At 46.0% G+C, this 22,438-nt stretch overlaps 2 protein-coding genes across 9 annotated transcripts in view; one reads left to right on the forward strand and one right to left on the reverse strand.

Annotated features, from left to right (window-relative positions):
* Positions 1-14,219, forward strand: part of PROSER2 (proline and serine rich 2) — a 35,580-nt gene extending 21,361 nt beyond the window's left edge. For 7 of the 8 annotated variants that reach the window (XM_060192142.1, XM_060192141.1, XM_060192140.1 and 4 more), the window contains 3 exons: positions 9,554-9,806; positions 10,484-10,633; positions 11,482-14,219. In XM_060192142.1, coding sequence (XP_060048125.1) covers positions 9,554-9,806; positions 10,484-10,633; positions 11,482-12,383 — 1,305 coding nt within the window. In that variant the 3' untranslated portion in view covers positions 12,384-14,219. The remainder of the gene's footprint in view (positions 1-9,553; positions 9,807-10,483; positions 10,634-11,481) is intronic. The other variant, XM_016188832.2, reaches the window with a different exon arrangement.
* The window catches only part of UPF2 (UPF2 regulator of nonsense mediated mRNA decay), a 202,412-nt gene that overhangs the window by 54,857 nt on the left and 125,117 nt on the right, over positions 1-22,438 (reverse strand). The window lies entirely within an intron of this gene.

Raw genomic sequence — 22,438 nt, forward strand, 5'->3', positions numbered from 1 at the left:
TCAGTGAGCTCTAGGAACTTCTACAGAAAACAGCCATAAAAGTCAAGAGAATAATTAACTCACAAAGGTCTAAACGGTATGGCTTCACAGAGTGAGAATAACTTTTCAGTAAGAATAATGCCATGGAGCTGGGAGGTGGCTCACCTGCACAGTGTATTCCTTACAAGTGGAACACGTCCATTCCTGCCTGTCCCTTTCCTTCCCCTGCCTTTCCCAGGTCACTGGTGACTTTTGACCTCACCAGTCTGCCATGGAACAGGACAGGTACAATTAAACTTAAGGCAAATGGTGGCGAATGCCAGTTTCATTTAGAAGTTGGCTAGAAATTGGACCCTCCCAGTGCTAGCTGGTCTCAGGTAGGGACCCAGTGCAGAGGAGTGGAAAGGCGAAGCAGACAGATGGATGCATGGTGACCCTATCTTCCTGCCAGGCCAGCCCCTCACCTCAGACTGAACTAAAACAGCTCTTTCAAGAGATTTAAGAGTTAAATTGCTTTCATTTTATTTATTTTTGTTTATTATTTTGGACAGAGAATGAAATCGAGAGGGAAGAGGGAGATAGGGAGAGAGAAAGAGAGACACCTGTAACACTGCCTCAAAACTCATTAAGCTTCCCTCTGAAGTTGGTAACCAGAGCCAGAGGCTATAACCCAGGTCGTTGTACACTGTAATATGTGCACTCTACCAGATGTACCATTATCTGGTCCCACTAAATCACTTTTACAAAAGCTCAATCAATATTGTTTAATTTGCGTTTCTCTAATGATAAGTGAAGTGGAGCATTTCTTCTTACATCTGTTAACATATGAAGTGTTTTCCCCAATCCTTGCACGCAGCATCCAGTGGAATTTACACTGAGATGCTGTCTCACACCTGAGAGAATGGTTTACAGCAACAAAACAGAAAATGACAGGTGTTGGTGAGGTTGTGGAGAAAAGGGAACTCTTCTGCCCTGCTGGTGGGAATGCAAACTGGTATAGTCCTTTAGGAAGATAGTATGGAGAGTCCTTAAACAAATAAAGATGGAATTACCTTATAATCCAGTGATACCTTTCTTAGGCATTTACCCAAAGGACACACAGAATTATTTATTTATTTTCCCTTTTTTTGCCTTTGTTGTTTTTTTATTGTTGTTGTAGTTATTTTTTGTTGTTATTATTTATGTCATTGTTAGATAGGACAGAGAGAAATGGAGAGAGGAGGGGAAGATAGAGAAGGGGAGAGAAAGATAGAAACCTGCAGATCTGCTTCACCGCCTGTGAAGCGACTCCCCTGCAGGTGGGGAGCCGGGGGCTTGAACCGGGATCCTTTTGCCGGTCCTTGTGCTTCGTGCCATGTGCACTTAACCCACTGTGCTACCACCCGACTCCCGACACACAGAATTTTTATCCAAGGTGACATATGCACCCCTATGTTCATAGCTACATTATTCATAGTGGTCAAAGACTGGAAGCAGCCTAAATGTCCACTGATGGATGACTGGTTAAAGAAGTTATGGGATATATAATCCATGGAATACTACTCTGTGGTAAAAAAAAAAAAGTTATTTCCTTTGGGACAAAGTGAATGGGGCTGGAGGTTATTATGCTTAGTGAAATTAGTAGAGATGAAAGACAACTGCCAGATGGTTTCACTCAAGGTGAAATCTAGAGAAGTGTAATACATGATCCTGGGGGGGGGGGAGGGAAGCAGAAATAAACAATCTCTAGGACTTTGTGAGAACTATGGTGGTTTTCACTGGGTTGATAAAAGCACAGAACTGTGGTGGTGGATGTGGTATGGAACTATACCCTGTGACCCTATAGTCTTGTAACCTATTATTCATCACACAAAATGAAGATAATTAAAAAGTTCACTCAACATTCAGGGAGTGCCTACTGCATATAAGAGCTGATTCACCACAGCATGGAACTCAGTCCTGGTCTTTGGAGGAACTCACAAGTGATTAGCAAGACAGTCACGTAAAACACTAGGACACGGTGACACAAACTGATGATGGGTCTAGGGACACATGGGATATGGGCCACTGAGGGTGTTTCACCTGAATCCAGACCTCTCTGTTGTACTGCAGTTTCAGAAAGCTGAAGATAGCCAGAGAGCTGAGTGTAACCCTTCAAAGCCACTATTCTCTAGCTCCGTCAGTAAACTCAGATGTATCTCCTCCCTCATTACTTTGTGTCTTCCTCCTGCCAGAAGTACAGGTTGAAGTTAGCCTTCATGAGAAATGACAGTGGGGACTCATTAGAGATTACCATAATGCAAGCCTTGCGTAGAAATGAGCACTTATGGCCTTTTGGCTGAGGTGGCCAGAGTTGCTGGTTCTGTTTTTCCTCCTCCAGAGGAGTTACCACCACTGTCTCAACCTGCACTGAAACCACATTTCTTTGTTTAAGAGAAAAAAAAAATCAAAGAAAATAAAACTTAAGCACTTAACTAATTTTGTGTGGGGTTTATTTGTTTGTTTGTTTTTTAGCAAGGGGTTATTTTAGAATGCATATTGAAAGCCTTCTCAGCTTGCATGTTCAACCAGAGATTTTTTTTTTCCTCTCAACCATTTTGACCAAAACAAATCTCCCGTCCCAAATCTGGGCTCTCGTGGGTGTGTCTGGGATTGCTGGCTTTTGTGACTGGTGGTAGCATTCATTGTACTAGCTTGTCATCTGACTTATCTGGATGTTCTCAGGGTTCAGACTGGACTAGTGGACACTCTGTCATCTTTGTGCAGGAGTGAACAGACATCAGCTTTGTTCTCCTCTGGGAGATGGGGGCTGGTGTACCTTCCTGTAGCCTTTAAGCATGTTGACTTTTCCTGGTTTGACTGTATTAAACATTATACATACATTTACCATAAGAAATATTCTGGGCAGAAGTGTATGTGTCTCCTTCAACCAAGATGGTGTTCCCCTGGAGGATGTGTAGACATTACCTGAAGTCAACATGGCAGGGGTAGAATACTTGAGGTATGGTTTTCTAGAAAGTTCTTTTAGCATGTAGAGATGTATTGAGGTTCCCTTAATTCCAAATCCCAAATTGGTCCATTAAAGCACAATTGACAGAGTGGCAAGGGACACAGCTCAATGGTCATATGTGTGCTTCACATGTTGTGAGGTCCTGCATTCAATCCCTGGTAGAGCAGAATAGAGTAGGGGTGGGGGGGGGGATAGAGTAGGGGATAGCATAACCGTTATGTAAAGAGACTGTCATGCCTGAGGCTCCTAAGTACCACCATAAGCCAGAGCTGAGCAGTGCTCTTGTAAAAAAAAAGAAAGAAAGAAAGAAAGAAAAGAAGTAGAGTAGAGTGAGACCACCATTGATAAAAAGGGATTTTTTGGGAGTCAGGAGGTAGTGCAGTAGGTTACGCTCACGTGGTGCAAAGCGCAAGGACTGATGTAAGAATCCCGGTTCCATCCCCTGGCTCCCCACCTGCAGGGGAGTCATTTCACAGGCGGTGAAGCAGGTCTGCCGGTGTCTATCCTTCTCTCCCCATCTCTGTCTTCTCCTCCTCTCTCCATTTCTCTCTGTCCTATTCAACAACAACGACATCAATAACAACAACAATAATAACTACTACAACAATAAAAACAACAAGGGCAACAAAACGGAAATAAATAAATAAAATTTTTTAAAAAGGGATTTTTTTTTTTACTAGTGATTCATTTATTTATTTGCCTCCAGGGTTATCGCTAGGGCTTGGTGCCAGCACTACAAATTCACTACTCCTAATGGCCATTTTTCATTTTTATTGGATAGGACAGAGAGAAATTGAGAAGGCAGGAGAGACGGAGAGCGAGACAGACAGAGAGACACTTGCAGATCTGGGGGCTTGAACTGGGATCCTTGCATGGGATCCTTGCACTATGTATGCTCAACCAGGTGCACCACTGCCCAGCTCCTTTTAATTTTTTTTTTTTTTACCAGAGCACTGCTCAGCTCTAGTTTATGGCGCTGTAGGGAATTAAACCTGGTGATTTAATATTGATTTACAAAATTATAAGATAATAGGGGTATAATTCTACAACATTCCAGAGTTCTGCATCTTCATCTTCTCTATTAGAGACTTCAGTAGTTCTCCCATGGTCATAGATATGGGTTAACCATATCTACTATGACCATATATATCTCTAACCATATATATAATTTTTAAAACCTTTTTGCCTCCAGGGATATTGCTGGGGCTTGGTGCCTGCACTACGAATCCACTGCTCCTGGAGGCCACTTTTCCTATTGCCGTTGTTACTACCCTTGTTGTTGTCATTATTATTGTTGTTGTTGTTGCTGGAAAGGACAGAGAGAAATCAAGAGAGGAAGGGAGATGGAGAGGGGAAGAGAAAGACAGACACCTGCAGACCTGCTTCACCGCCTGTGAAGGGACCCCCCCTGCAGGTGGGGATCCAGGAGCTCGAACTGGGACCCTTATGCCCGTCCTTAAAGTTTGCACCGTGTGCACTGAACCTGCTGTACTACCCCCCTGACCCCCATAATTTTAATTTTTATATCCCTGCCTTCACTTCCTTTCTAAGTCACACCTACATCTATTACTACTTATAAGTGTCCTTCCTTGGAAGGACCAAATGCACTGAAGTGATGCTCTGGTTCTCTCTCTATGCTAATAATAATAATTTTTTTTCTTTAAAACCAGAGCACTGCTCAGCTCTGGCTTATGGTGGTATGTTGAACTGAACCTGGGACTTTGGAGTTTCAAGCATGAGTCTCTTTGCACAGCCATTATGCTATTTCCAATGGCCTTTTTGCTAATAAATTAGTAAACCTTTAAAAAACACTAGCAATAAATTTTTGTCATCTACAATCCACCTCTCCCCCCAGAAAGGGGCTATTTTTGTTTAACCTCACTCCCCAACCACTCAGTTCTTTAGCGAACACCACCTCCAAAAGCACCACCAGGTTCACAGGGACTGTGGCTGCCTTCCCTCCTCCACTTGGAGCCCAGAGCTTGTGCCTGTTTTTTTTTTTTCTCCCCCCCTCCCAGATATATAGGTAAAGCAACTTTATCGGGAGTTGGGGGGTAGTATAGTGGGTTAAGCACAGGTGGCGCAAAGCGCAAGGACCGGCGTAAGGATCCCGGTTCGAGCCCCAGCTCCCCACTTGCAGGGGGGTGGCTTCACAGGCAGTGAAGCAGGTCTTCAGGTGTCTATCTTTGTCTCCTCCTCTCTGTCTTCCCATTCTCTGTCAGTTTTTCTCTTTCCTATCCAACACCAACTACAACAATAAAACGACAAGGGAAACAAAAGGAATAAATAAATTTTAAAAAGGTATAATTTTTTTTTTAAAAAAAAAGCAACTTTATGCAACTTATAGTTCTCCTGTTTAAAAAATTGTCATGTCTCTGGGAAGTGTACTCATAATGAAGTGCCCTCCAAGGGTGGCATGTACCTGTACTGTTTGTGTGTGTCTGTCTCCCCAGGTTTGAGTGCCAGCACCATATGGGATCACTAATTTTGGTATGCTCTGGTTTTTTTTTTGCATTATATGTTATCCTCATATCTGTGCAGTGTGTACTTATTAACTAAGATCTGCTTTACCAAGAGCCCTAATTATTTTTACTATTATTATTATTAATGATTATTATTCTGAGAGAGATAGCAGAGCACCATTGCATTGTAAGCAGCTCCAGGGACATGAAAGACACACACTATACACCACCGCTGCCAAGCCACCAGCTCTTGATACTTGCATGGGTTTTAGGTGAATCACTGAGCTCATCTACTCTACAGGCAGGTGAGAAGCATGGACTGTGTTGGGGGTGAGTCTAAGAGGACAGTTGGTAGAAAGAGAATGGGCTGGATGATGGGAAACAGATCATCTAGCTAAAACGAGGTCTGTGGAGAAGAAAGGAGGCAAGAACACGTCACACTATTCACTGGCGGATGGGGAAAGGAGGCAGCTCATGTTGTGGTTACAGGACAGCCTGTTGGGTACAAGACAGCCTCAAAGCCCCATAGATTATCCAGAGTTACACTACACCCAGACCCTTCCTTTTTTTTCTTCTTTAACTATAATCTGCAGTTCAGTAACAGTTGAGGCCCATGATCTCAGAGTTGAAAATTGATACCATGACTTAATAGAAGAAATAAAGGAGTTAAAGTCGCCAATGTAGAAGCCAGTGTTTAAGGGAAAAGAGAATCACTGGAGATTAGACCATCATCGAAATGGAAATAATGCTGCTGTAGAAGTCAGAGGCGGGGAGGAGATGCAAAATGTGAGCATAGTTAGCAGGAGGAAATGCCTCAGAGATAGTCCCTACCAAAAGGCTTGGAAAGGAGTCATCAAGACGAGATATTAAGAGATAAAACAATGTCAGAGCCCACTGGTGGGGGTGATGGGAACTGAAAGATAAGATGGAGTGGGGGAGGGTAGATAGAATAATGGTTATGCAAAGAGACTCTGATGCCTGAGGCTCCAAAGCCCCACCTTCAATCCCCTGCACCATCATAAACCAGAGCTGAACAGTGCTCTGGTATTTAAAAAAAAAAAAAAAGGAGTGAAGACCAAAGGCAGACCCTACAAATTTTTCAGAGTCATGTCAGTAGAGGTGAAAAACACAGATGATGAATACCCACATGAAAAAAGAAAATGTTGGGGGGCTGGGTGGTAGCACACTCAATTAAGTGCACATAGTATGAAGCACAAGGATGTGCACAAGCATTCAGGTTCAAGCCTCCAGTCCCCACCTGCAGGGAGTACACTTCAGCATCGGCAAAACAGGTCTGTAGGTGTCTATCTTTATCCTCCCCTTTCTATCTCCCCCAACTCTCAATTCCTCTCTGTCCTATCCAATAAAACAAAACAAAAAAAAATGCCCACCAGGAGCAGTAGATTCATAGTGCCGGCAACGAGCCCCAGTGATAATGCTGGATGCAAAAAAAAAAAAAAAGAAAAGAAAAAAGAAAGAAAAGGGAGGGAGGGAGGAAGGAAAGAAGGAAGGAAGGAAACAGAGGGAAGGAAGAAGGAAAGAAAGAATGGAGAGAGAGAGAACAGGAAAGGAAGAAAGAAAATGATGTATACGGAGCAAATTCCACTTTCAAAATACCTCTCAAATCCACTGCCTTCTGTTTATCTTCACCACTACTCCTTTAACTCTTTGGTAAACCCTTTGCTGTAGTCAGTCCCCCACCCTACCCCCCATGTTTTAGCTAACATGCTATCCCCAAAATATGAATAGACACTAACTTTCCTTGGGTCTTTGTAACTTTGACCCACTTCTTTGAGATTGTTGACCTATACATCATTTCTTCTCAAAAGGCTTTCGTGATCAGACTCCTCTCCCCAAAGTTGAATCCATTTCCATGTGTATGTTTCCCTAACACCCCAGTGCCACCCTCTCACAGCCTTTTCCACACTCTAAATGCTATCAGCAGAGGGGGAAACAACCACATAGCCAGGGCATTATTTACACAGCTGAATTGACATTGCCTGCCACTCAGGAGAAATTCAAATATTTAAGATTATTCAGTGGATGCTATGGAAGTGGATAGAAGTGTGCAGACATTTCTCTTGGATGGACCATGAAGGACAACTGAGATGTGGCTCTGCAGACATGGGTATTGCGGACACAGAAATAGGCAGAGGAAAGAGTAGTGATTTTATTTTATTTATGGAGCAAGAGTTGACAAACCACTGACCTGTGAACCAAATCCAGTCCTACCCCCCCCCCCCATCTGCCTCCGTAGGTAAAGTTTTTAAAAAATATTTATTTTATGTACTGCATGAGAAAGTTTCATATGAGGCAGAGAGAAGGAGAAAGGAGAGAGAAAGAGGGAGCAAGAGAGAAGCCAAAGTACCACACTGGTACATGAAGCACCAGGGGTGGAACCAAGAACCTCAAGTTGAGCTATTTCTCCAGTCCCCTAAATAAAGTTTTTTTTTATAACCAAGCCAACCTCACTTCTTTACATGTTGTTTATATCTTCACACTACATTGATGGAGTTGAATGATTGCACCCATAAGACCTTCAAAGCCCCAAGCCTTTACTATCTGGCCCTTTATGGAGAAAGTGTACCACCTTTGCAGGAGAAGATAAAGGGAGGTTAAAAAAAAGTGAAAGTCAGGGGATTGGGCGGTAGCGCAGCAGGTTAAGCGCAAGGACTGGCGTAAGGGTCCCAGTTCAAGCCCCCAGCTCCCTACCTACAGAGGGGTCGCTTTGCAAGCGGTGAAGCAGGTCTGCAGGTATTTGTCTTTCTTTCTCCCTCTGTGTCTTCCCCTCCTCTCTCCATTTCTCTCTGTCCTATCCAACAACAAAAACAACTATATAACAACTACAAGAGCAACAAAATGGGAAAAATAGTCTCCAGGAGCAGTGGATTTGTAGTGCTGGCACCGAGCCCCAGTGATAACCCTAAAGGAATAAAAAAAAAAAAAAAAGGTGAAAGACAGGTAGAGTGAGATCCTGAAGTTCTCAGAATAAAGTGTAAATTCCTTCATGGTATGTTCTGATTAGATTGATTAGATTGTAATCCTGTTTGGGTTTTTTTTTTTTTTGGGGGGGGACTTGAGGGGAGTGGGAGATTGGCTTATTTTTCTGTTATTTTTGTTTTACTACTCTTTCCCCTGTTTCTGAGCTAAGGCAAAGATAGAAAATAAGGAACGCTTTGTGCCAATTTCCTTCACAGTTCTCTCAGACTGACTCTGTTATTAAGAGGGAATACTGAAGCTCTTAGAAACTACGTAACTGCTGGGTATATAAACTGGGAAAACTACAGAGATCTCATTAATATGAGACTTCTCATTTTAGATAGAAGGAAAATATGTATTTTTACCAACCTGGGGTGGGGAGAGAGTGCACAGCCCTGTTTGCCATGAGAGTAGATGTGGAAGGAAAACTGGCCCAGGGAAGTCAGGGGTTCAGAGAGTGGGAAGGGGAATTTCACAGGCTAGATTTTACCCCAGACTGAGTCCCATTTTGTTGTTTTTCTTTGGCAAAACCATCCCTGTACTACTAGAGGGCACATATTTTACCAGGAATGAGACTCTGAGTTCATGCCTGGCACGACCTAGGAGGATCATGGACAATACCAGGGGAGCTCCATGTGTATAGAGACATCCTGTAGTCTCTCCCTTTCTCCTCTCTCTCTCTAAAATGATGAGTGAGAAAACTGGCCCAGGGAAAGCCACTTCTTCTAGCGTTAGCCCTTCTTCCGTAGCCAGTCAACAGCATCAGGTTGAGCCTGATGTAAAGTTTCGAGACCTCCTTTGAATCTGGAGAGGTGGCAGTCGTTGACTATGTGGGTCACAGTCTGTCTGTAGCGGCAGGGGCAGTTCGGGTCGTCTCTGGCTCCCCAGCGATGGAACATAGCGGCGCACCGACCATGGCCTGTTCGATAGCGATTGAGGAGGGCCCAGTCATAACGTGCTAGGTCAAAGCCGGGTTGACGCTTGCAGGGGTCTGTGATGAGGTGTTTGTTCTTTACCTCAGCTGACTGCCAACTCTGTTTCCAAGCCACTAATTGGTGGTGTCACACATGTGTAAGGCCCTGCATTATATTTTTTAAAAACTCTTCTCTCTCTTTCATTCCTTATCCCTAAACTCCTTTCCTAGGATGATGAGAGCCTGAAATATCTCACTCATGAAGAGAAGGATGTCATCTTGTTTTTTGAAGAGACAATTGATGCCCTGGAAGATGACTTGGAGGAGCAGGATCTGTGTGATAGTGGGGTGCTCTGCCACTCCCCACCGTCTCTGGAAGAGAGCACCTCCAGTCATTCAGAGTCTGAAGATGTCATCGATTTAGTGCCACCAGGACCTGCAGCCGGGCAGGCTGGGGGCCCACTACAGGAGACTCGGGCAGCAGGTAAGAGAGGCAGCCCAAGCCCTCCTGGGCTGCTAGAGTCCTTGACACACTGCCACTTCCTGCTGTGCTGTCTCCTGGCTATCAGTGTGGAAGCTGCTGGGGTGACCAGGTTTGGGGAGAGGGGAGCTAGACAAGTCCTAGTAGTGTGACGGTCTAACTAGTTAGTGCTTTCATAGCATGTTGGAATCGAAACCCACCGAGGGCAAGTTCAAAAGATCTAGAAGAAAGACTGAGACAGGCAGGGCAAATACCTTACAGATACATGGACATATTTTCATGTGGTGCTAGGTATTGAACTCAGGCCCTTACATGTGAGATACCACTGAACTCCCTCCTCAGACCAATTATTTTTATTTATTTAATTTTTAAATATTTATTTTCCCTTTTGTTGCCCTTGTTTATTATTATTATTGTTGTAGTTATCGTTATTATTATTGATGTCATTGTTATTAGATAGGATAGAGAGAAATGGAGAGAGGAGGGGAAGACAGAGATGGGAAGAGAAAGATAGACACCTGCAGACCTGCTTCACTGCTTGTGAAGTGACCCCCTTGCGGGTGGGTAGCTGGGGGCTTGAACCGGGATCCTTAAGCCAGTCCTCGAGTTTCATGCCATGTGCGCTTAACCTGCTGTGTACTGCCCAACTCCCCAGACCAATTCTTTATTTTCATTTTTAGAGACAGAGACACCAAAACACCACTCCACCATCCATTTCATCTGGTTGTTGTCCACAAAGTTCCCACATGGTCTCATGGATGAAATTATCAGAGTACTGGTAGCTAGCTTATGGTGGTGCAAGGAATTGAATCAGGACCTCAGCACCTCGGGCATGAAAGACTTTTTACATTATGCTATTTCCCCAGCCCTATATCTATATGCTATTTTCCCAGCCTTGTAACTATAGATATATATTTTTTCTCTTTTCTTTTCTTTTCTTGTAACTATGTTTTAAAGAAAATGGGAGGGAGTCAGGTAGTAGCACAGTGGGTTAAGTGCATATGGCGCGATGCGCAAGGACCGGCATAAGGATCCCAGTTCAAGCCCCTGGCTCCCCACCTGCAGGGGGGTCATTTCACAAGCAGTGAAGCAGGTCTGCAGGTATCTATCTTTCTCCCCCCCTTTTTGTCTCCCCCTCCTCTCTCCATTTCTCTCTGTCCTATCTAACAACAACGACATCAATAACAACAATAATAACTATAAGAACAATTTAAAAAAGGAAAGAAAGAAAATGGGAAGTAGCTTCCTGAACAGGACACAGTACTTGTATTTTGTACTCTGAGATCTCAAGTTCTGTGCCAGACCATTGAGCCATTTTTGTATCATGACTTTCCAAGTTGAAGTATGTACAGTATAACCAGTATTTCCAAAAAATTGGGGGAAAGTCAGAATAGGAATTCAGCCTGGCATGGACTTTGTGCATTTTGCTTGGCTGGGTAGCATCTAAGGAGAGATGTGCCTTTCCTCTGTCGTTTCCTTTCTCCTCTCTCTCTTCCTCTAAGTAAAATAATAATAATAAGGCCTAGGAGGCCGCTCAGTGATATTATGGCACATGTGTAAGACCCTGAGTTTATCCCCAGGGCTCATTAAAAATATTAATAATGGTTAACAAATAAATACAGGGACAAGACACGTGATGTAAAGTAGCAGCTCCTGAGAATCCTCCCTCCCTTTCCAGGGCCTGAACATGTTGGAAAAGAAGACATTCCCGTCCTTGGCCTTGGGAGACAAGATGCCGAGCCTTCTCCACCACTGGACTCCCCTGACCTGCTTGTTCCCAAGGTACCTGGTCGCCCCCAGAGAGAGCTGCTGTCCCCCTCACCCCCAGCTGAGCACCCCAAACTTCCCCGCTCTGTGCCCACTCCGCTGGTCATTGCCCAGAAGATTTCAGAGAAGCTAGCTGGAGAGGAGGCCCTCTCACTCTCTGCACCCTGGCAGGAGGGCCGGCCTGGAGAACGCAGGACCCCCAGCTCACCAGCACCTCGGGGTGTAGATGCAGGGCCCAAGTTGCACCGCTTCCCCAGTAACATCAGCCTGACCAATAGCGCAGGCCGGGACTTCAACCAGACCATCTCCAGGGCAGCAGTCAGCGTGCAAGAACGCAAGGCCCGCGTGCTGGCCAACATCCATGGTGCCTCCTTCCTGGCGGGAGGTGACCTGGATGAGAGGGTCCCCCGGAGTCAGGCAGCCCCATCCGGCCCCACCAGGGAAGTGCCCAGCAGCCAGCAGTCCCGGGCAGTGCAGACGGACCACACCCCATCCTGGCACAATGGCTTCCAGAGCATCCATGACGTCCTCCGGAGCCAGCCTGGGGCCTTTGTAGCCACCGGAAAGACTGTCACCATCCGGCCTGACCCAGCCATCACAGGCAGGCTGGCCCGCCAGAACGCCAGTAAGAGCTTCTATGAGCCCCGGCCCGTGGACTGTGGCCAGGATGCCAGGAAGCGCTCAGGGTCTCTGCCCAGGGCAGTGGGCTTTAGGCCCCAGGGCATCACGGTCCAGTTCTCAGGCAGGGGCTCCACGGAGGAAGCCCGGAGGGAGGCCCTGAGAAAGCTTGGGCTACTGAAGGAGAACTTGTGATGATGAGGAGGAAGAGGTGGCTGACTGGGCCTACCAGCTCCACATGACACCCGCTGTTTCTCTTCCACCCAGCGTTGGTACCGGGTGTCCCTGCTAGCAAAATGCAGGACCTCTTGACCCTTAATGATGCACATTAAGGTCATGTCCCCACTGAGGACTTAGTAGCTGGGATACCCTTTGGGAAGGAGAGTCTTTCTTTCCCTCAGTACTAAAGACGGAATAACCTTGAACACCTGTAGGTCTCTAAGATTTACAATTGTCCTAAATTTTCTGGATTTATGAGGAGGGGATTGGATCAGATTTGTGATTCTTGAGTCTCTAATCCAGCCTTTCATCCTGAACACATGGCATGAAAGCCAGTTTAGATTGCCTCAAGTCCCTAAGAAAGGGACCACATTCTCCTTTTCCAGAGGGAAAAAAAAAAAAAAAAAAGAAATGCTTGTTCCATTCTATAAAGCACTAATATGCTTTGTTGGTTTGTGTTCAAAGAGGAACAGAGGGCATGTTAACCCTACATATACTTGTGTGTCTTGCTATAGTTTTGTTTCCTCAGGTTTCTTTTGTCTTGAAATTGAAATGAACCCTCCAGAGTTGAATTTACTATAATGGTAGGCTTGTGGGAGTGGAGGAGAAAGGAGCTTGGAGAAGGTAGTGATTTTGAGAGAGCAAGTCCCATAGGACAACAGCGCCTGTGTTGATGTGTGTACATGTACATAGTGTGTGTGCATAGACATATATGCCACCATGCATGGGTACTGTCTGTAAGCATCCTTTAGGACAGAGAAGCCCCTGGATAGCCTGTGGTGAAAATAGCACTGCTATACACGACACAGAAATGGTCACCTCCTAATACAGCAGTCTTTTTAGGGTCAACTTCCATGATATTTCAGCAAACTAAATATGCTGTTTCCTTAACAGCACATGGTTCTGTCCCACCTAATTTTCTAAATAAGCAAGGTCTTTCCCGTGTGTGTGTGTGTGTGTGTGTGTGTGTGTTTGTGTGTGTGTGTAGAACATCTGTAGGGGCCTCTTATCACCTCATTTTAATTTATCCAAGGCAGCTTGTGAACTGAAGGAAATAAAAGATTCTTAAGATGCCCTCTTGATTCTGTTCCAGGAGCAAGATCTCAGGATTAAGTTAAAAGGGAAAAACACAGCGAACTAGGTTACACAGCATGAAAAGAGCTGGTTTTCTCCCAGATGATGCCTTCCACGAGGCTTGAGATCTGCAGCCACAAGCCTTATTATCACAGCTATTTAAGGCTGGAGTCTTAAACCTCTAAAAATAGACCAGGGAGGGCCTGCATGAGAATCCACGCCCTCTTGTTGTTATGCCTCAGCCACAAGATCTGTTTCTTTCCTGTTGAGTATTATTTAAATTTGATCATCTTTTCAATGTCCAGGATGTTTGTCATAGTATTTCATGTGCCTTGTGAGTTACATAAAATGATTGTGAATTTGTGCCTTGTGTATCCTTTCCCATTCCTCCTCCTAAAATAATCTCATAGGTTCTTGATGGTCCTAATTTAAATAGGTGCTTTGATTTTTCAGGCCTTTTTAAATTGTTTTTATTGTCTTCCTGTCTATGTTGGATTTGTTTAAAGGGCTCCTAGGGACTTTATTTCCTTGTTACAAAGGGAGATGCCATTTACAGTGTTTAATAGACAGTTTGATGTGGCTAATATTTTAAATACCCTTGCTACATAAAGAAAGAGCCTTTTCTTTTTCTCTCTCCTGGGCTTTCCTTGTGGTTGAGATGTATTTGACTATCTATTCTTATATTTGTTCTCATAATGACATCTTTGAAAAATAAATGTAGATTTCTTGTAAATATAATCCACTCTGTTTTTGCATTCTGTGCTTATCCTCAAATGTTTCTGTGTAAATAATTATACTTTTTCCTTTCTTTTATTCACAACTTCACCTATTTATTCACAGTTTGTTATATTCTGATCTTGTGCTTCTAACCCTGGTAATTAAAACCAGATGTTTTTCACGAGGCCCTGACCTGTGTGTGCATGCACCTGGTGTCAACTTGAGCTTCAGGTTTGCCGAGGGGCATTTGTTTCCTTGTCATAACCATGTCAGAGCACATTCTTCAAGGTCACCTGGATCAAGGGAACGTGAGGATAATATTTCTAAGCAAAATTGTAATGAAAGGGGAAGCTGGAGCTTAAGGTCCTGGCTTTGTCTGTTAAGTCAGTCTCTGTGTGTATGAATTCCATCTTAATGCCTAAAACCAGGAAGAGAATTTTCCTTTGCCTTTGGGAAGGTGTGTGTTGCTGTATGAGCTTTGCTGTGCCCTCTGCAGAGTTCTGGCTCTTCCCTCCTCCTCCTCTGCCTCTTCCCCACATTGAACACACTGAGAGTCACAAACTGATAGAATGTGCCTTCCCCTCTTGAAGCCTTGTTGAGGGGAAACACAACCTCACATGGGCCCCAGGCCTGAGCTGCATAGCTGACTTGGCCAGTTAGGACCCCTCCCAGCAAATTCCTTTTGGGTCTGCTGCCCATCTAAAACAAGCCTTCCCAAAGGCTCCCTGACAGATGAGACCTCCGAGAACCCTGAAGGCTGACCTTTCTGTTTTTAAAGGCTCAGATAGCTGTTCTCACTCAGTTCTCACAGCTCAGGCTAGGAGGCATTTGACCTTTCTGGAGGATTTCCGAGGTGGCCTTTTTTTACCTTGGGATATAAGCAGTTCGTTTTTGTTTGTTTGTTTGTTTCAAGAGGAATGAAGAGAAGAAAAAGATACATATGAAAACTACACCCTTCCTCTTTGCCAAGACACTTGGAACAGCTGAGCAGAAGGCAACCAGCTCAGTGTGTGTGTTTTATACCCAGGCATGAGATATTTCCTAAGCAGCTCAAGGGCCCCCTAAATGGTACCCTGGGGTCCTTGCAGTTTGTCATCCAATAGCTGTCTTCCCGGCAAGGGACTGGTGTGCCTGCTGGGCTTTCCTCTTTCCCTGCCTGTGATCCGAGGGAGGCAGGAGGAAGGGGAGTGTCTCACCTGCGAAAGGTTCTGTTTTCACTGAAACGACAAGTCACCAAACAGGTTTTGTTTCTTCTCTTCACAACCAGGCTCCCCACCACCACCACCACCACCCTTTCAAGTATGGGGAACTTGTTCTGGTATCCTTTTCTAATCTCCCTGCTGCACAAGCCCTGCTTTCAGATAGCTGAGAAAGGAAAAGGCAAGGCTGGGAGCTGTCCTGGGAAAAATCCAGTCTTATGATTTGATTGTGACAGAAGTCCCTGTGCTGGGGTGTCACAAGGAATTGGCCACTGGCCACTTGCCATTTCCCAGTGGCCAAAGGACCTTCTGGCCCAATTACACACACACACACACACACACACACACACACACACACACGCACGCACTCCTGTCCCTCATCACCCTCTTCTCTAAGAGTCAAATCACTACTGGGAAAAAGTTCTCTTGTCTGCACAGAAAAAAAGCCCCAGAGATCTCAGTGATGATCTGAGTGTTTCCCTATCCAAAACTGAAAAAATGACCAGCCTTTGTGGAGAGAGGTGCAGAGTGTCTTTCTCTCACTTTTTAAAGATGTATTTTCTTTTTAGTGGTTATTGTGGAGGTGATGGAGGGAAGAGGAGAATACCAGAGTACCACTCAGTTCTAGCAGTGCTGGGAACCAAACCTGGGGCCTCTGGGGCCTCAGACATGCAAGCCCTGCACTGAGCTACCTCCCCAACTCCAAAGTGTCTATTAAAAAAAAAAGAAGTTAGGCAGTAGCGCAGTGGGTTAAACGCAGGTGGCGCAAAGCACAAGGGCCAGCGCAAGGATCCCGGTTCAAGCCCCCAGCTCCCCACCTGCAGGGGAGTCTCTTCACAAGCAGTAAAGCAGGTCTGCAGGTGTCTATCTTTCTCTCCCCCTCTCTGTCTTCCCCTGCTCTCTTCATTTTCCCTCTGTCCTATCCAACAACAATGACATCAATAACAACAATAAAACAAGGGCAACAAAAGGAATAAATAAATATTTAAAAAAAAAACCAACCAAACAGACCTACCCTATGCCCTAGCAATTCCTCTCCTGGGGAATATATCTTAAGGAATCAAACACACCCACCCAAAGAGATCTGTCTATCTGTGTATGTTCATAGCAGCGTAATTTATAATAACCTAAACTTGGAAGCAGCCTAGGTGTCCAACAACATGTCTATGAATATTGTGGTATATATATATACACACACACACACAATGGAATATTATTCAGCTATTAAGAATGATGAAGTTACCTCCTCACCCCACGGGTGTCCTGGTCACTGGGGAGGATACCTGGAGTCAGTGGGGTCTGCCCTACATAGTACATACATGGCTCTAGAAAGCTCTTCTCTAGTCACATTTTTTTAAAGATGCAGTAGGTGCCAGGTTCAAGCCTGGGTCATACGCACGGCAAAGCAGTGCACTATCCAAGTGAGCTATTTTGCCTTCCTCCCCCCACCCCCAAGCACTGCTCATTTCTGGCCTATGGTGGTACTAGGGATTGAACCTGGGACCTCTGGGACCTCAGGCTATTATGCCATCTCCTACGTCCTAGGCTCCCTTACTTTGTCCTCAGCATTAGATTATAAGGGGGAGCATGGGAATTTCCAGAACTGGCCCAGAGAACCTAAAGGGTAAACATGAGACTCCAATCGGGGAGAACCACACATTGCCCAACAGCAGGAGGGGAGCAGCGCACCTCTCAAGATCATGTGTCCACCTGGATACCCTCTCAGCACAGGGTCTTGCTTCCTGAATCATCCTGTAATCACCCCCTAGATCTGTATGCCTTAGCTACCCACCCAGGTAGGCCCTTCTGCTTTGGGGGATCACTGGGGGAGCCCCCAGCCCACTGAATGAGTTCTGGAGAGGTTTTCCTGATCCCCACTGTAGTTTCTAGAGACTTGTAGCTGCCCCTTTCCCCAGCTGAACCAGACTTCCAAGGTAGCATTTTTAAGGGGGACACCCACTGGAGTTGGTGTAGGAGGGCCTGGGTCTACCTCCTGGAGTGCTGGAGTCCTAGCTTGGTTCCCACCCACAGCTCGCTGCCTGCAGTAAAGGTGGCAGCCGTCATGGTCCCACCCAGGCCAAAGAGATGGGTCACAGCCACGTTTGGAAGTTGAGGCTAATGGGACTTAGTCATTGATAGACTTCACAGACTTTTAAGTTCCAAATATTTGTGTGTGAAGCTGAGCAGCCAAGGCATTCTGGAAATGCCTTCAAGAGGTGGGGCTGAGTAAACAAGGAATCCTAGTGTCAGAGATGGGGAGGAGCTCTGTGTATGTGTCGGTGTGTGCCTGCAGATGTGCACACATGTGTGAACACCTGCAATATACGACTAGGGTGTTTACACATATGTGCTCTGTGTGTGCCTGTGCTTGCATGTACATGTTGCACCACACTTTGGCTGGCTAACCAGCTGCCAGCTCAGCCCTGGCCATTACCTGCCTGCAGCTGTTTCTTTTTGTGGGGGCATTTGTCTTTGTGTTAGGCCTGATCTTGTCACTAAGGACACACTCTTTGCTCTGCAGTCTGTGTAAAATCACTGTGCTCCTGGTGGCACCCATATCCCTTACAGGTCCATAAGGTGACAGTTCTATAAGGTTCCCCAATTTCGAGCCCAGTCTCCTATTTCCTAGTCCAAGAAGTAGGGGATAATTGCTCCTCCTCCTTGACCATTTGTTTGGCAGCTAAACATCCTGGATGTGAAGGAAACAAGCACTAATTGTTAGGATAATTTCGATGAGAAGGAGGGTTCCTGAGGGTCCGCTCAGCACAGGGCCTGAAGAGGTGGCCAACATGCCCACTTCCCGGGTTTTCTTTCCAAACCCCCCTACCCCCAAACTTACAATCCATGCACTGGTGAAACTTTGCACAGTTCTTTATCTTCTCAGTCCAGACATAGGGGCCCAAAAAGAAAGATTAGAATGCCTATAATGTAAAACAGTTATTTGAAATTTTCTTTTAAATTTTTTTTCATTTATTTTATTTTACTTGATTTTGCAGAATTGGGGAATGGGCTCTGGGGCTGGCTCATGTACTATCCTAAATTGTGCATGCCTTCCAGGCGTGGCTTTTTAATTCTTGATTCTTTAAGAGAGTGAAGAGAGGGGAGCCGGGCGGTAGCACAGTGGATTAAGCGCAGGTGGCGCAAAGTGCAAGGACCAGCGTAAGGATCCCAGTTCGAGCCCCCGGCTCCCCACCTGCAGGGGAGTCACTTTACAGGTGGTAAAGCAGGTCTGCAGGCATCTATCTTTCTCTCCCCCTCTGTCTTCCCCTCCTCTCTCCATTTCTCTCTGTCCTATCCAACAATGATGACAACAATAGTAACTACAGCAATAACAAGAAACAACAAGGGCAACAAAAGGGAATATATATGCAGAGAGAGTGAAGAGAGACACTGTAGCACTATTCCAGCATCCGTGGAGCGCCACTGGTGTCCCTATGTGGTAACAGGACTTGAATCCAGGTTCTCAAGCACAACTGAGCCATCCCCTGACTCCAAAAGCTGTATTGTAATTTGTGACACTTAGGAGGTGAACCTGGTGGTGTTGACTGTGACAGGATTCATTGATCTGCACATCCTGTGAGTGGCATAAGGTCATTTCACTTCTTCCTGACATTCTACAGGTGTGGGGGAGGATCTTCCTTCCTATGAGAACTTGGTTGTCTGTCTTCAAGGCCTCTGAAGAGCCATTAAGTTGGACTCATGCACTCGTAGAGGCTGCTACCACCCAGCTTCCTGAACCTTGCATGAAGTTGCCCCATCTGTGCCAGTGCTAAGGCCTTCCCACCATCCTTTCTGACTGTGAGGGTGGCTGGTCCCACTGGTGCCATCAAGACTCTTCTGTTTCTCTGCCACAGAGACCATCCCCTCTGGAGTCACCTCCTTCCAATGCTGTTCCTGTGCTCTGCCCCACTGCCTGGGGCTCATCCAGGATATAGCTCAGTTGTAGCTTATAGCATCGGGGCTTGTCTGCAGAGATTAGAAGGCAGGTGAAATCATTTCCAGGAAGGCTTGAGGAGAGGCATATTCCAGTGGGCAGCATAGAACTGGGAAGGTGAAAGAAAGGCCCCGCCAGCCAGGACTGCCAGAGCCTGCCACTCTGTGCGGAATCCAATTCCAAGCAGGTCCTCAGGCTCCCGTCACCCCCTCTCCTCCCTGCAGGATGTGGTTCTGGGACCTGGAAGGGCAAGCCATGGCTGTCCACAGAGCAAGACTCCCACGCATGACACAGCTCAATGAGTTCACTGGGGAAACTACCCAATCTGCTCCTCAGTAGCCTTTGAAGTCAGACATTACATGGGAAGGGAGCTGGGCTTCCATGAAGAGCCTGGATATAGCTCCCAGGAACAGCAGTGCTCCAAGCAGGCAGGGTGAAGCCACTGCTCCTGTGGGTTCAGCCTCATTCTGCAACTTGAGTAGAGGGAGGGGAACATCTTGAGAGGGTCAGGCTAGGCTGGAGTTCACCAGCTGACACTTCCAGCCACATTTCAATTGTGACACACTTGCAAGCACCAACTGATAGTCCCTCTCCCATCCCATCATGAAGGATACAGGGGTTAGGATACTGCTCACCCACAGAGCTATGTGCTCTATAGCTGTGTCCTGCTGTGTATGAGGCCTTGGGTTCAAGCCCCAGCACCATCAGGAAGCGCCACAAATCAATAGAGAAGTGGACTGTAGATTGTCTCCTCTCTCTTGTGTGCCTCCCTTTCTATTCCTCCATCTCTCTCTCTGAAGAAAAAATTGGGAAAGGGGACTACTCAGCAGTCGAAGCATGTGTACATAAAGTTCTGGGTTTCTTCCACATTAAAAATAATAAATGTGGGGGCCGGGCGGTAGCGTAGCGGATTAAGCGCACATAGTGCAAAAGGCAAGGACCAGGTAGGGATCCTGGTTCCAGCCTCTAGTTCCCCACCTGCAGGAAGGTCAGTTCATAGGCGGTGAATCAGGTCTGCAGGTGTCTGTCTGTCTCTCTCCCTCTCTGTCTTCCCCTCCTCTCTTGATTTCTCTCTGTCCTATCCAACAACAACAACAATAAACAACAAGGGCAACAAAAAGGGGGAAAAAATGTCCTCCAGAAGCAGTGGATTTGTAGTACAGGCACCAAGCCCCAGCAATAACTTGGAGGCAAAAAATAAATAATTATTCAATTCTGCTAGTCAATGCAGGTGATGGGAATGGCACTCTGTGTCCATTCCCTGTGCCATGGCAGATCGTAAAGGCCAGAGTTCCTCTTCCCTCACCTCCCCCCACTTCCTCTGACAATGTTGCAGATGTTTCAATGGGTTTTGGGTAAAGTTCTTCTAGGAACAGCTATTCCCAGTGCAAAGTTGAGTCAGATTTTTATAACACTCTATTTTTTCTTTTTAAAAAATATTTATTTATTTATTTTCCCTTTTTTGTTGCCTTTGCTGTTTAACATTGTTGTGGTTATTGATGTTGTTGGATAGGACAGAGAGAAATGGAGCGAGGAGGGGAAGACAGAGAGGGGGAGAAAAAGACACCTGCAGACTTGCTTCACCGCCTGTGAAGCGACTCCCCTGCAGGTGGGGAGCCGGGGGCTCGAACCGGGATCCTTACGCCAGTCCTTGTGCTTTGTGCCACCTGTGCTTAACCGACTGTGCCACCACCCGACTCCCTCTATTTTATCTTTTTTTTTTTTTTCCCTCCAGGGTTATTGCTGGGCTCGGTGCCTGCACCATGAATCCACCGCTCCTGGAGGCCATTTTTCCGCCTTTTGTTGCCCTTGTTGTTGTAGCCTCGTTGTGGTTATTATTATTGCCACTGTTGATGTTGTTCGTTGTTGGATAGGACAGAGAGAAATGGAGAGAGGAGGGGAAGACAGAGAGGGGGAGAGAAGACAGACACCTGCAGACCTGCTTCACCGCCTTTGAAGCGACTCCCCTGCAGGTGGGGAGCCTGGGGCTCAAACCGGGATTCTTAAGCCGGTCCTTGCGCTTTGCGCCACATGCGCTCGACCCACTGCGCCACTGCCCGACCCCTATTTTATCCTTTAAGCTGAACTTTTCCTTGACTCAGTCATCTACCTGGCCACTTTTTAAAAAATATTTATTTATTCCCTTTTGTTGTCCTGGTTTTATTGTTGTAGTTATTATTGTTGTTGTTGTTGATGATGACGTCATTGTTGGATAGGACAGAGAGAAGTGGAGAGAGGAGGGGAAGACAGAGAGGGAGAGAGAAAGACAGACACCTGCAGACCTGCTTCACTGCTTGTGAAGTGACTCTCCTTCAGGTGGGGAGCTGGGGGCTCGAACCGGGATCCTTATGCCGGTCCTTAAACTCTGTGCTACCTGCACTTAATCCACTGCACTACCGCCCGACTCCCCCTATCTGGCCACTTTTTACAGTCTTGATTCCAAATGACCATTTTCGATTTCCAAGAATCAGATCCACCTTCCAAAGGTCTTTTGCTCCAGGTGTGCTCTGCTCAACTCCCCCCACTCATACTGAAACTGCAACACTGTAGGGACAGCTGAGAGGACTGGGTAGGACAGACCTGCTTAAAGAAAGACTCTGGAGGCTCTCAGAGCAGTGTATCAGATCCTTCTGTATGGTCCCAGAGATAGGCCAAGGGAATTTTCACCCTGTTGGGGGATGGGGATGATGGTGGTGGTGGTGAGGGTGAGTAGAGACCCAGAAAGAGGCAAGGGACAGTATGTATGCCTTGTGGCCAGACACCTTTCTAATTCTGAGACTTTGTGAGGGACTCATAGGGAACATGTTTTGTCACAGTCTGACCTGAGTTGGAGTTCCAGGCCTATAGAAGTTTGCTGTGTGACTTAACCTCTCGAATCTCACTCTCCTCATCTGGAAAAATGAAGGAGGGATAGTACTCACCTCACTGGGTGTTTGTTGTAAGGACTGAAAGAGACCATATATATGTATACACCAAACATATAACACCATCACCATTAGCTCCATCACCATCATCATCACTATATCATCCATACTACAAAGGCAACACCAGAACTCCTACAGAACCTTCTGGAGTGACTCGGAGCAATGGGACAAAAGGAAGATGGA

The sequence above is a fragment of the Erinaceus europaeus genome, chromosome 6 (assembly GCF_950295315.1).
Source record: "Erinaceus europaeus chromosome 6, mEriEur2.1, whole genome shotgun sequence".
In the NCBI taxonomy this organism is placed as follows: Eukaryota; Metazoa; Chordata; class Mammalia; order Eulipotyphla; family Erinaceidae; genus Erinaceus; species Erinaceus europaeus.